Below are 11836 nucleotides of genomic sequence, written 5' to 3' on the forward strand. Positions count from 1 at the left end.
CTTCCTTCACTTCCCCCGCCCCCACAATTCATCTCCTTTGGAATCTCACACAATGTTTCCCGTCTTCTCTTAAATAATGTTACTGGAAACATTCTATTTGAAAGAACAGTAAAAATGGTGTTCCCCTATGTACTCCAAAACATGGCTCCGCTATAAACAAAAAAACATGAAAGATTGGTTAAAGTCTTGGGCTCACACATCCCCCCCGCTCATGCATGCCAATTTCCTCCTGTTTTTCCTGGTTTGAGGCAAACTATAGTTTACTGTTCCCTCTTCCCTTACCCCCGAATTAGGATATTGTGAATTATCTAAAACAGAAAAGGGGGGAGGGAATTGCTGTGCACAAGATTGAGGCTGCTGCATGTATTGCCATGGCATGGCATTACAACTGAACCATTCCAACCAATAGTTTCTGGAACCTGATTTGTATAGGTTACACTTCAGCAATACATTAAACACTGGTAATAGCAACAGGAATGTAATCATTCCTGCTGTAGAATCTGGGTTGGAAGATTAAGGTTACAAGGAAGCATGATCTGGGAGAATATCTAGGTCAGCCTCCCCCAACTTATTTTATGATTTATTTAATTTATATCCTGCCTTTTTCAAAAAATGTTGGCGTCAGCCTCCCCCAACTTGGCACCCTCCTAATACTTTTGATTACAAATCCCATCCCTGATTACTGACCATGCTGGCTGAGGCTGATGGTAGTTGAAGCCCAAAACATCTGGAGAGCACCAGGTTGGGAAAAGCTGGCTTAGGCTGTATGTATGTGACTATGTACTTGTTCATTTTAGTTGGAGAAAGGAGCAAAAGGGAGCATATTCCATTGCAAATCTGTTCCCCTTGCTTAAAAGGAACGTACAGGGTCATGGCTAAAAGAAAAGGAAAATATTAAACTATGCTCTTGAGCTTATGGGACACAGAAGAATATACATTCAAATAAAGTTGGTTTGTATGAGGCAATTTACAGCTGGGTGGTGAAAGTTGAAAGGTATGATTTTAAGACTGGGGAAAAGGAATTTCAGAATAAATGTAGTACGATCATTTTGTTCTACCAGCTTGCATAATAAAATGAATGTACACCAGCAGAATTGGCAAATATTCATTTAGACAAAAAAACCATACATCAATATAACGCTGTTGTAAGTTTTAATGTTTATTTTCCCCAAGACAGCCTAGCCTGCATTCTACTTGGATAAATTTCACAAGCTAGTTTTCTGCTGCATCTAGTTTTAAACTTTTAACCATGTTTCTGATGACAAGGAATGCTGCAAAAATACTCTAGTCCAACAAAGAGTTATGATCACAAAATAATCTTTATCCATTCTACTGCGTTTCAGAATTACCAGCTGATTTTAAAAAAACACAAGGTAGATATAGATGCTAATGGTGGCTAACCTGGTATGTTTTCTTATAGCAAACTGTTGTTCATGCAACACTTGTGCTCAAAGGGGAAGGCACAGCATTTCCTACAATGAGCCACCTTATAAAGAGTTCTCCTTTTGTACATATTTGTAATGTCACTTTTAATTTAGTGTGCAGAACCTCAAAACTGAGGTATTATTCCAATTATAAAAAACACTTGCATTTTATATGCAAGTTAAGAATACAAAGTTCTCTCTAAAGTGGCTCAAAATAGATTGTTCATGGCTGCCTACATCTAAAGATAAAAAGTCTAGAACAATTGGACAGATTAGGTGGTATTATTAACGTGTTCAAACCATGACTTGATTTGTACATCTATTCACATTTCTTCTCCAATCCTTTCAGCAGTACATATGCACCAAATTTTATTTTGAGGTTTCCATATCATTTTCATAGAAAACAAAGTTTGAAAACAAATAACATTGAAACACAGCACGGTATCCTACCACAACAGAAACAGCTGGTTACAGGACTCAATAAAATCTAAAAATGAGCTATGCTGTAGATTAACACATGCAAAAATAGCTTTATGTCATCTCTAAAAATGAAAAAGATGGTATTAAATATTTTTATTGTTTTCTAGTATTATGGCAATTTGTGTACTGCAACACAATAGTTGGAAGAGGGAAACGTGTATGGATTTCATGCAAAAAATCTACACAAATTAGTTCTGATGATATGGAAAGCTTTTTTGTAATAATTGAACAGTCATCTGGTGCAAATGCACAGGGAAGCCTTCCTCAAAAGTTTTCTGACTTTACAAGCAACTAGTAATAAGCCATACAGGAAATAAAGTAACTAAAATAAAAAGGGGAAAAATAAAATAAAAACACAGGCTGCAGGAATAAAACCATAGTCTGCTGCTAAACCGGTCTCTGTTTTCGTGTCCAGTGTTAACACTTATGCACTCCTTTTGATGATTGACTAGGGTTATTATCAGCCCCCTGAAGGCAAATCAAGCTTGCATGCGTTCACATACAGCATCACAACCATACTCTCGTACACACCCCACTCCAAGACTAGGAGTCTGCTCCATGAGCAAAGAGCCCCAGATTTGAAACACACACGTGGCCCCGCAGCACTGAGTCCAGACATTCACTCAATGTTGTCCATTCACACGGTGCTTCATTATTAGCAAGGCCTGGGCTCATTCTCCTTGGACTTATATGGGCATCCTATTCTCCTTTATGCTTACATGGCTTGATGATGGAATAGTACTGCATTTTCCCCCCACAATTGCGCTAATTAAGACAATGTCCCTCCTCAGGCACTGAAGATCTTTGACCTGTAGCCCTTTTCCTTTGAACAACCTATATAAGCATTCAGTGTGAAGTTTTTCATTACATTTTGCCACTCACTCTCACTCGCACCCACTCGCCATCTTGACTTCATTCGGGCTTTTCTGTGATTCCAAATGAAATCTTCACATTTTCTTCCCCGATTTAATGCAGCAGGGGATCCCATGAGCCAAGCTTGATGGATCAAACCTTTTTTTATTCAGTGCTGCATTGTACCTAACTTCCAAAATACCACTCTAGAACTGGAACCCTTCTGCAGGTACATTGGCAGATGAATTGAAACCAAATGTTCCACCTTGTATTGCCTCTGGAACAAGGCTTGGATCTTCATCTATCTGTAAATGAACCATAAAGACCTGGAATAAGATTTTCCAAATCCAATGAAGACCAGTGACTTGTTTTTAATATACAGCACTTTACATCAACATCAGGTAGGGCCTGAAACGTGGCACTCTATGAGCATATCAGGAATAGGCTTGTATCAGCAGAATCCAAACAAATACCTCACTTGTTCCCCCAATATGCTCACAGATCGGGGCCCGAACCAGGGCTAGCATCAGATTTCTGGGTGCCCTCAGGCATGGTGCTGCCAAAGGTCCCTCTCCGTCCTTCTCCATTTTCATCACGTGTTGTGGGCAATCTCCTGGAACATCTCTTGTCCAGAGCAGCCGCCTGTCCTCTGTTAGCTCTGGCTAAACAGAGGACAGGCAACTGCTCCTGAGGAGAGATGTCCCAGGAGATTGCCCACAGTACAGGTAATCTCCTGGGGCACCTCTCCAATCTCCAGAATGCCTGGCTCTGAGGAAGGACCCCTCAGAGCCAGGCATTTACGTTTGTTCTGCTCTTTGAAAAGCCGCACTGGCTGCTTTGTCCCGCAAATGTGGCTCTCCAGGGGATGGGTGGCGGTGAGTGGCGGGTCTCGGGTCAGCAGGGATGGGATCTTCTGAGCCCCTGGGCCCTAGGCAGCTGCCTGGCCTTGCCAACTCCCAAAGCCAAAATTACACCAGACATGGAACTGGCATAGTTAATTTCCCTCCCATTTCAGTCAATGAGACAGAAGAAACAAACAGAACATGGGTGATATGTAGGCCTCCCTCCCACCCTATCTGCAATGAGCCATCAGGGCTATGGATGCAGCAGACACTCCACTGGAGATTTCCACTCTAGCCCCAGTACAAAGGCTTGCTCTGTAAGCAGATTAGATTCTATAGTTGTGATTTACTTACATCATCTGAAGAGAAGAACTGATCAATGATCTCATACGCCAGTTTGTAGATGTCTTCATTTTCATGATTTTGTAGCTGTTCTATTTTCTCCAGCCCTATAAAAATTAAAAGCAAAAGCTTAATGGAACCCCTATCTATCTGCCATAATGAAGAAAACTAATTGTTCCTTTTCAGAATACATTGACAATCACTCTCTAAATCATATTTTAAAGAAATGTAAGTAGATTTCTTCAAAGAAAGTGAAAACATTTCCTAATCTATGACAAAAATAAAAGAAATTTTTACTGACAGATTACTGTAGCATACTTCACATTCTTTAGTATATCAAGCCAAGTATTCAACTGTACCTCCGCATTCTTCAATAAGGTTGGCTATGGTTTCTGCCTCATCTTCAGCCATTTTTAATATATTACTTAGCCCATCCAGCACTACTTGCACAACCTGAGCATCTTTTACTGTTAACAAGTTGCAAAAGGGAGGAATTACATTTTGTTGAATTAGGTATGCCACCTAGGAAAGAACAAAAATGGACCAATTAGTATCAAAATGTTAAGAATGTGGAGTAATAGAGTTGATCAAAGCAACTTCAAGCCTACAGAAAATCAAAAGGTTCTTCTTATTAGACCCAATATGGAGGGTATCATCTAAGGACTGGTAATTATACTGATAACTTTGGCTTTGTTTTTCAAATCAGGCAAATGTGGGGTTTTTCATAGAATCATAGAATAGTAGGGTTGGAAGGGGCCTACAAGGCCATCGAGTCCAACCCCCTGCTCAATGCAGGAATCCAAGTCAGAGCATCCCTGACAAATGGCTGTCCAGCCTCGTCTTGAAGGCCTCCAGTGTGGGAGAGCCCACCACCTCCCCAGGTAATTGGTTCCATTGCCGTATTGCTCTGACACTCAGGAAGTTTTTCCTGATGTTCAGTCGGAATCTGGCTTCCTGTAACTTGAGCCCATTATTCCGTGTCCTGAACTCTGGGATGATCAAGAAGAGATCCTGGCCTTCTTCTCTGTGACAACCTTTCAAGTACTTGAAGAGTGCTATCATATCTCCCCTCAGTCTTCTCTTCTCAAGGCTAAACATGCCCAGTTCTTTCAGTCTCTCTTCATAGGGCTTTGTTTCCAGTCCCCTGATCATCTTTGTTGCCCTCCTTTGAACCCTCTCCAGCTTCTCTGCATCCTTCTTAAAGTGTGGTGCCCAAAACTGGACACAGTACTCCAGATGAGGCCTAACCAGTGCTGAGTAGAGGGGAACTAGTACTTCCCGGGATTTGGAAGCGATGCTTCTATGAATGCAGCCCAAAATAGCATTTGCCTTTTTTGCAGCCACATCACATTGTTGGCTCATATTCAGCTTGTGATCGACGACAATTCCAAGATCCTTCTCGCTCGTAGTGTGGTTGAGCCACGTATCCCCCATCTTGTAACTGTGCATTTGGTTTCTTTTTCCTAGGTGCAGAACTTGGCATTTGTCCCTATTAAATGCCATTCTGTTGTTTTCTGCCCAGCACTCCAGTCTATCCAGATGACTTTGAATTTTGTTTCTGTCTTCCAAAGTATTAGCTATCCCTCCCAATTTTGTGTCATCTGCAAATCTGATCAGCATTCCCTGCACCTCCTCCTCCAAGTCATTAATAAAAATATTGAAGAGCACTGGGACCATTTTTGGTCACTTCAAGCTGAATAGTCCTTTGGTGAATTTGGGTAATCAACTATTCTAAGCTGGCAGATTCTATGTTTAGATATCAAAGAGGCCTGGCCCTTCTATTGCAGAATATCATCCAATATCAACCAATGTTCTACTGGTTTAAGTTTTAATTGAGGTATGGTGGGTAATTCAAGTTAGCATGTTTGCAAAGAACACCCAGTAACACCCCCCGAAAAAGGGCTTAGATACAAAACTTTATTACTCAAAGGTCCCTGACATGCAAATTTCTCTCTAATGAACCAGAAATGAATCTGTCCATCTCAAAACAGAACCCACCCCCCAAAAAAACAAAACCCAGTACAAGTGGTTCTGTAATTGGGTTCTCAGGAGCTTGTTATGGAGGGTGCAAATGAGGGGCCTATATACTCCAACTCCAACCTGAGATAAAGTACTCCAGGAAACAGAACAGGGACTGATAATTTTTTTTATCTCTTGCATTTTACTTGAGTCCATCGCCAAGGACAAAGAAAAAGCTAAAATACATGCAATTAAAATTCAAGCTACCTAGACATATTCCAAGCAGTGAACTGAGTGAGATTCATTCAGTGAGATGTCTGGCTAGCTCAGATAACCCCAAGCCACTCCTCTAGCATGGGAACTCTAAGAAGAAGCTGGAGAGGAGATCTCAAAGTCCCCAAGAATAATTACTTCAATAAAAAGAAAAAAAAAAACACTCTTGACTATTCTACTTAATCCATGGTAGTAAGATAGCCAAGTACCAAGTGATCCACCACAATATGGATAATATGGATCTCTCAACAGACTAAGTTCGGACTTTGAAGCAATAAGGAGATCCTGGGCAAAATCTAGCTAAGGTCCCAATCACTTCAATGGGAAAATTAAGCGCATATTTAAAATCTCCCCCACTGAAATCAATGAGACTTCTAAATGTCTTCCTTTGGTTAGATCGTGTCCCATTTTGTATTTTCCATTACAGATGTTTTAAGGCACAATTCCCTCATCTCAAATACACACAAGAATTAACTAGGTTACTCACTTGATCTTTTCTTCCACTTATTGTCAGGTTGCTTATAGCCCAAGCAGCTTCCTTCTGTGTACCAAAGTCACCCTAAAGCCAACAATACAGCTTAATGGATATTTTTTAGAGATGGACAGTACATGGCCAAGAAATGCAGTACCATTATTCAAATGAAAACAGAAGTAAAAGTAGTTTATGGGACACAATAATAAAGTAGGATGTGAGAACCATGCTCTACAAATGTCTATACTGAAAAAGCACATCTATAGATGCTACAATCTAACAGGGCAAAAACTCTGGTTTGCTGCAGCACCATAACTGCCTGGTAGAATACAACCCATCGCTTACTTTTCATCTTTCTAGCAATTGTCAGATATTTAACATGAAAGGAAACACACCTATTAGTAATCCCCCCACCCACAGTGTGCAGATAAACCAACCCATCAGAGGGGGTACACTCAGGCAAGCTATATTTGGTGACTGAACCAAGCCACGTGTCACCGGGTTTGCAGCCACAATGCAAAAAGAATAGTGGAGGACCGCAATGTCCCAAAGCTAACATACAAAAGCTAGCCTCAGGTCAGTTGGTCTATTTCAGCATCTGAGGCTTGAATTATTGAAGTGAACCAGCCATAGTGAAGGAGACAGCCACATTAATGTCTACAGCTATGCAGTGCTTTAGCCCTTCAGTTAGCAAAGCCAGGGAAGGTAGGGCCTAGGTGGCTGGCGAGTCCTTCTGTGCATGACCTGCCTGGAGATGACATGCAAAAATATCCCACTATTAGCCCTAAGAGGAACGCTAAAATATACTTGACCCTTCAACTTAAACAAGGTCTTAAAGGCACTAACCTGGATCACACATAACAACAACCCATCAGTTTAAAAATTGATGGGTTGTAGGGGATAAGTGAGTGCGCTGCTTGCAGCACACCACCTCTTCCACTTTACTGCACAACCCACAATTGGCTCCTTCATAGGATGTGCAGTGGGACATGTGAACCTGTCTATCTGCTGCCAATCAAATGGGAGTACAACAAGGAAAGAAATACATGTCTGTGAGGGAAATATCTGAGACTGGAAGGGCCCAGCTGAAGGGAAAGTGATTGAATGGGTGGAGATTTGCAAGGAAAGATTAGCAGACACAGGAAGAACAGGAAGCATCCCCCTCCCCCAACCTGTTGATCCCACCCCTGCAAGCCCTCACCACCAAGTTCACTTTGATTGACGTATGTATGTTTAGGAAATGCATGTTTGCCAGTATAATGTACAGTTTAACCTACAATTTAATACGTAATTTCAAGGAGAAAATATTCAAGGTTGTTCTGTATTAAAATTTTCAATGTGTTGGTTCAAAAGTCAGACAGAACCTCATCCTTCTACACAATCAAGACCTCCATGGCATGCATTGGCTGGCCTAGAAAGATGCCAAAATTAAGTTGGGGCCCAATGGGTATTTGACAAATGGTTATTTGCATGCAAAAAACACTGCTGTCTTTTAGTGAAGTTTGTATTATGCTGTAAAGTTATTTTTTTGAAAAAAATCTGTGCAAGGTATTCAGCAATCAAAAGAGATAGACGGATTTCTTGGAAACCAAAAGGGGTGCATTGCCACCTGCTCCTGCACTGATGGGCTATTCATCTTTGTTTTTTATCTGGAAACTTGAAAACAAATATATATCAATCAGCACAGAATTAAACTTCTTAATCAACTTTCTTTCTCCAAAGTGTAGTTTCTTTGATTTTTCTTATCCCTATACCCTTTAATAACTTAAAATGCTGAGATTGTGGATCTCTTGGGGACAAATACCTGACTAGTTGGAAAAAACTCAGCTTATGGGTCAAATGCCTATTAAGTCTAAATCAAGCATATGTATCTAAACTTTAACAAGCAAATCTTGTCTTATTAATGCAATACAGCTATTTCTACACAATGAAACAAAAGTCTAGCTTGAGATTTTTTTTGTCTAACCTTATCTAAAAGGTGTATTATCATGGGCACAAGGTTAGCATCTATCACCGCCTGGACTTGCTGCTGATTTCCTGCAGTGATGTTAGATAAGAACCATACAGCTTCCTGCAACAAAAATCATACTTTTAAATATTGGAAAGAAATATTATGAAACATGAATTGATCTCTGCAGGGCTACATGCATTTGTAGGCGCACTATGAGCACAATATAGTAAAACTTGAGAACAATTTAAATGCGATGGTTTACACACTTCCATTGAAATCACTTAGTAGGTCCAGTTTCCAAGTTGAGTTCTGTCTTTAATTGAGCAAGAATTGGGTAGCAGGGATGTATTCCTATACATCAAAGATGGGCAACTTGTGGCCCTCCAGATGTTTTGGCCTACAATTCCTGTCATCCCTTATCACTGGCTATGCTGGTTAGGGATTACATGACTTGTAAGGCACAATATCTGGAAGGCCACAAGTGGCCCATCCTGGATGTACACCAACCACTGTGACAGATCAGCCCATTGGGAAGAGAACACCCTAAAGGCTGATTATTTGGATCCATTCCAATCCAGTGTGAGGCTCAGTTTTGAGAGAGAAAGCCTTGGTTGCCCTACTGGATGACTTATGCCAGGAAATGGATGGTGGAATGCAGTCCTATTAGTTCTGGACCTCTCAACAACTTTTGATACCATCAACCATGGGATCCTTCTGGGGCACCTGGCTGGGTTAGGCCTAGGAGGTACAGAACTGCAGTGGCTCCAGTACTTCCTGTACGGGCAGTTTCAGAAGGTGGTTGGTGCTTGGGGACTTCTATTCTGCCCTGTGGCCTTTGGCATATGCAGTGTTGCACAGCTTGTTCCCCATGCTTTTTAACACTTACATGAAACTGCTGAGGAAAGTCATCTTGAGTTTTCGTCTGCACTGTCAACAATATACTAATGACACACAGTTTGTGCCTCTATTTTCCACCTGCAAATCCTAGGGAGGCTGTGGAACTCTTGAAATATCTGGAGGTAATTTTTGGATGAATGAAAGCGAACAAGCTGAAGCTTAATCCAGACATGATGGAGGTGCTGTGGGTAGGAAAACTGGACAATTTGGGTGGAGGAATACAACCCATTCTGGACGGGGTTGCATTCCTCCTGAAGTACCAAGTTCATAGTTTGGTGGTTCTTCTGGACTTGGCATTGTCGGTGGAACCACAGATAGCAATGACAGCCAGGAGGGTGTTTTACCAGCTCATGCTGGTATGCTACTCTGACTTTACCCTGAGAAAGTGGATCTAGCCTTGATCATGCACGCAGTTAGACTACACTATACATCTAGACTACACTACTGTAATAGCTCTAACTTGGGACCAACTGCTTTGAAAATGACCCAGAAACTTCAGCTGGTGCAGAATGCAGCTGCCTGTGTGCTCATTGGGGCCATATGGTCAGAACATATTACAATGATCCTGTATCAACTGCACTGGTTACCGGTGTGTCTCTGGGCCCAATTCAAAGTGCTGATTTTGGCCTTTGAAGCCCTAAACAATTTGAAACCAGGTTATCTAAAGAATCCCCTACACCCATGCAACCCTGTCTGTACTTTACAATCAGCACTGGAAGTCCTACTTGTCGGCCCACCTTAACAGCAGTAAGGACCAGGCCTTCTCACTAGTGGTTTTTTGTAATTTTGAATTTATGAAGTTATGGTATTATATTGTATTTTTATATTTGTATTTTGTTCTCTGCCTTATGTGTGCATGGGCCAGAAATGTGGTTGCTACATATTTTAAATTAATAAATGTTGCCACTAATGCTAATAACTTGGATAAAATACAGAACAAACAAAGCTCTATTAAATTTGTTTTTCAATCCTGTGTTTTAAAGTATTTTATTCTTGCTGAGCATGAAAGATTTCCTTAACTAAATCATACTTCTAAGTTTTAAAAGTCATTAAACTGAACTCTTAGATCAGATCACAAGTTCCTTTGTATGACAAAATGAACCTGTTAGAGGTTTAAACTGCCTAGATGCAAACTATGAGCCTATTTGGGGTTCTAATCACTGGCAACATTGCACAAAAGACCCCATGATTTAGCAATGGTGCCTCAGATGCACTCCGAAATCAGCAACTCTTTTCAGTGCCCACAATTTGCATCATTATATAGCTTCTACATGCACACACACATGAACACATCTTTTAATTTAGATTATTTTCCATCCTCCTCTCCACCCCCCACCCCCACACACGCCTCCACACATGACCTCCATTTCATCATTTCCAAGAGTCAGTTTAACGGAGATGTAGGCAGAAAACAGGCCGCATGTTCACTGGTAGACCACTAGCTAGATGAATGACAAGCTGCAACTTGTACATTACTGCAGATATCTACAGTATTTAAAAAGTATTCCTGAAGCTTCTAGTTATGCTCCTTGGAAAGTAATTGCTACATTATAAAACCAATGAGATCAGATCAGCTTATTGACCATTACAATGCAATTTTTTTTTATAGAGATATCAGATAATGACACTTGATTTACATTTCTTCGGGGACAAGGGGTAAGGTTTAGTTCATGAGTTCAGTGTCATATACATTTACATACCTTATTAATTTTTTCTTTGGGGTGTGTCAATAGAGCAGGGAAGTGTGAAAGCGCTTCACAGTTCAGAACTACCTGGGTCTGTTCATCAGTACCAGTAACAATATTGCCTACAGCTCTGAGCGCAGCAGTCTGAAACAAAATATATTAAAAGGTAAAAACTGATGGCTGGAGTACAATGCTTAAAAATTAAATATTATAATGGAAGGGCTACATCAGGGATGGGCAACTTCAAGTGGGCCTCGGAGCCCACCCCTGGGCCCCTCTGTGGGCTGCACTCCTGCCACTGCTGCATCTAGTAGTGATACATATTCAGCAGTTTGCTACCGAATTCCAGCAGCAAAATGCTACAGAAGGCTAAAACAGGCAACCTGAGCTTGCTTTCAAGTGAAATTTGCCTGTTTTAGCCTTCTGTGGGTTTTGCCACTGAAATTTTGTGGGAAATCGCCAATTTTTTCAGCAAATCAGTTTGCTGTTGCATCCAAATTGAAACAATGGCTTGCACGAACCATAACTTGATGACTCTGATTGGTAAGTTGCAAGTTGCTGAAAACCAGGAAGTTACATATCAAGCAGAGCTCCCCACCCCCACATGCACTCTGTTACATTTGAACCAATCAATGGCATCTTACAGCCTGCATCCAAAG

The 11836-nt window shown here is 41.0% G+C and overlaps 1 protein-coding gene and 1 non-coding gene across 5 annotated transcripts in view; both read right to left on the reverse strand.

Annotated features, from left to right (window-relative positions):
• Positions 1-1135: 1135 nt before the first annotated feature.
• The window catches only part of KPNA4 (karyopherin subunit alpha 4), a 42780-nt gene continuing 32079 nt past the window's right edge, over positions 1136-11836 (reverse strand). For all 4 annotated transcript variants that reach the window (XM_084847406.1, XM_084847403.1, XM_084847407.1 and 1 more), the window contains 6 exons: positions 11193-11321; positions 8611-8715; positions 6660-6731; positions 4300-4462; positions 3953-4047; positions 1136-3061 (listed from right to left, as the gene is read on the reverse strand). In XM_084847406.1, coding sequence (XP_084703532.1) covers positions 2963-3061; positions 3953-4047; positions 4300-4462; positions 6660-6731; positions 8611-8715; positions 11193-11321 — 663 coding nt within the window. In that variant the 3' untranslated portion in view covers positions 1136-2962. The remainder of the gene's footprint in view (positions 3062-3952; positions 4048-4299; positions 4463-6659; positions 6732-8610; positions 8716-11192; positions 11322-11836) is intronic.
• LOC146351491 (small Cajal body-specific RNA 7) lies at positions 10555-10872 on the reverse strand. The gene has a single exon (XR_014789750.1).

Source organism: Heloderma suspectum, chromosome 3 (assembly GCF_057233095.1).
Source record: "Heloderma suspectum isolate Gila_16-S chromosome 3, 16-S_ref, whole genome shotgun sequence".
NCBI classification, from domain to species: domain Eukaryota; kingdom Metazoa; phylum Chordata; class Lepidosauria; order Squamata; family Helodermatidae; genus Heloderma; species Heloderma suspectum.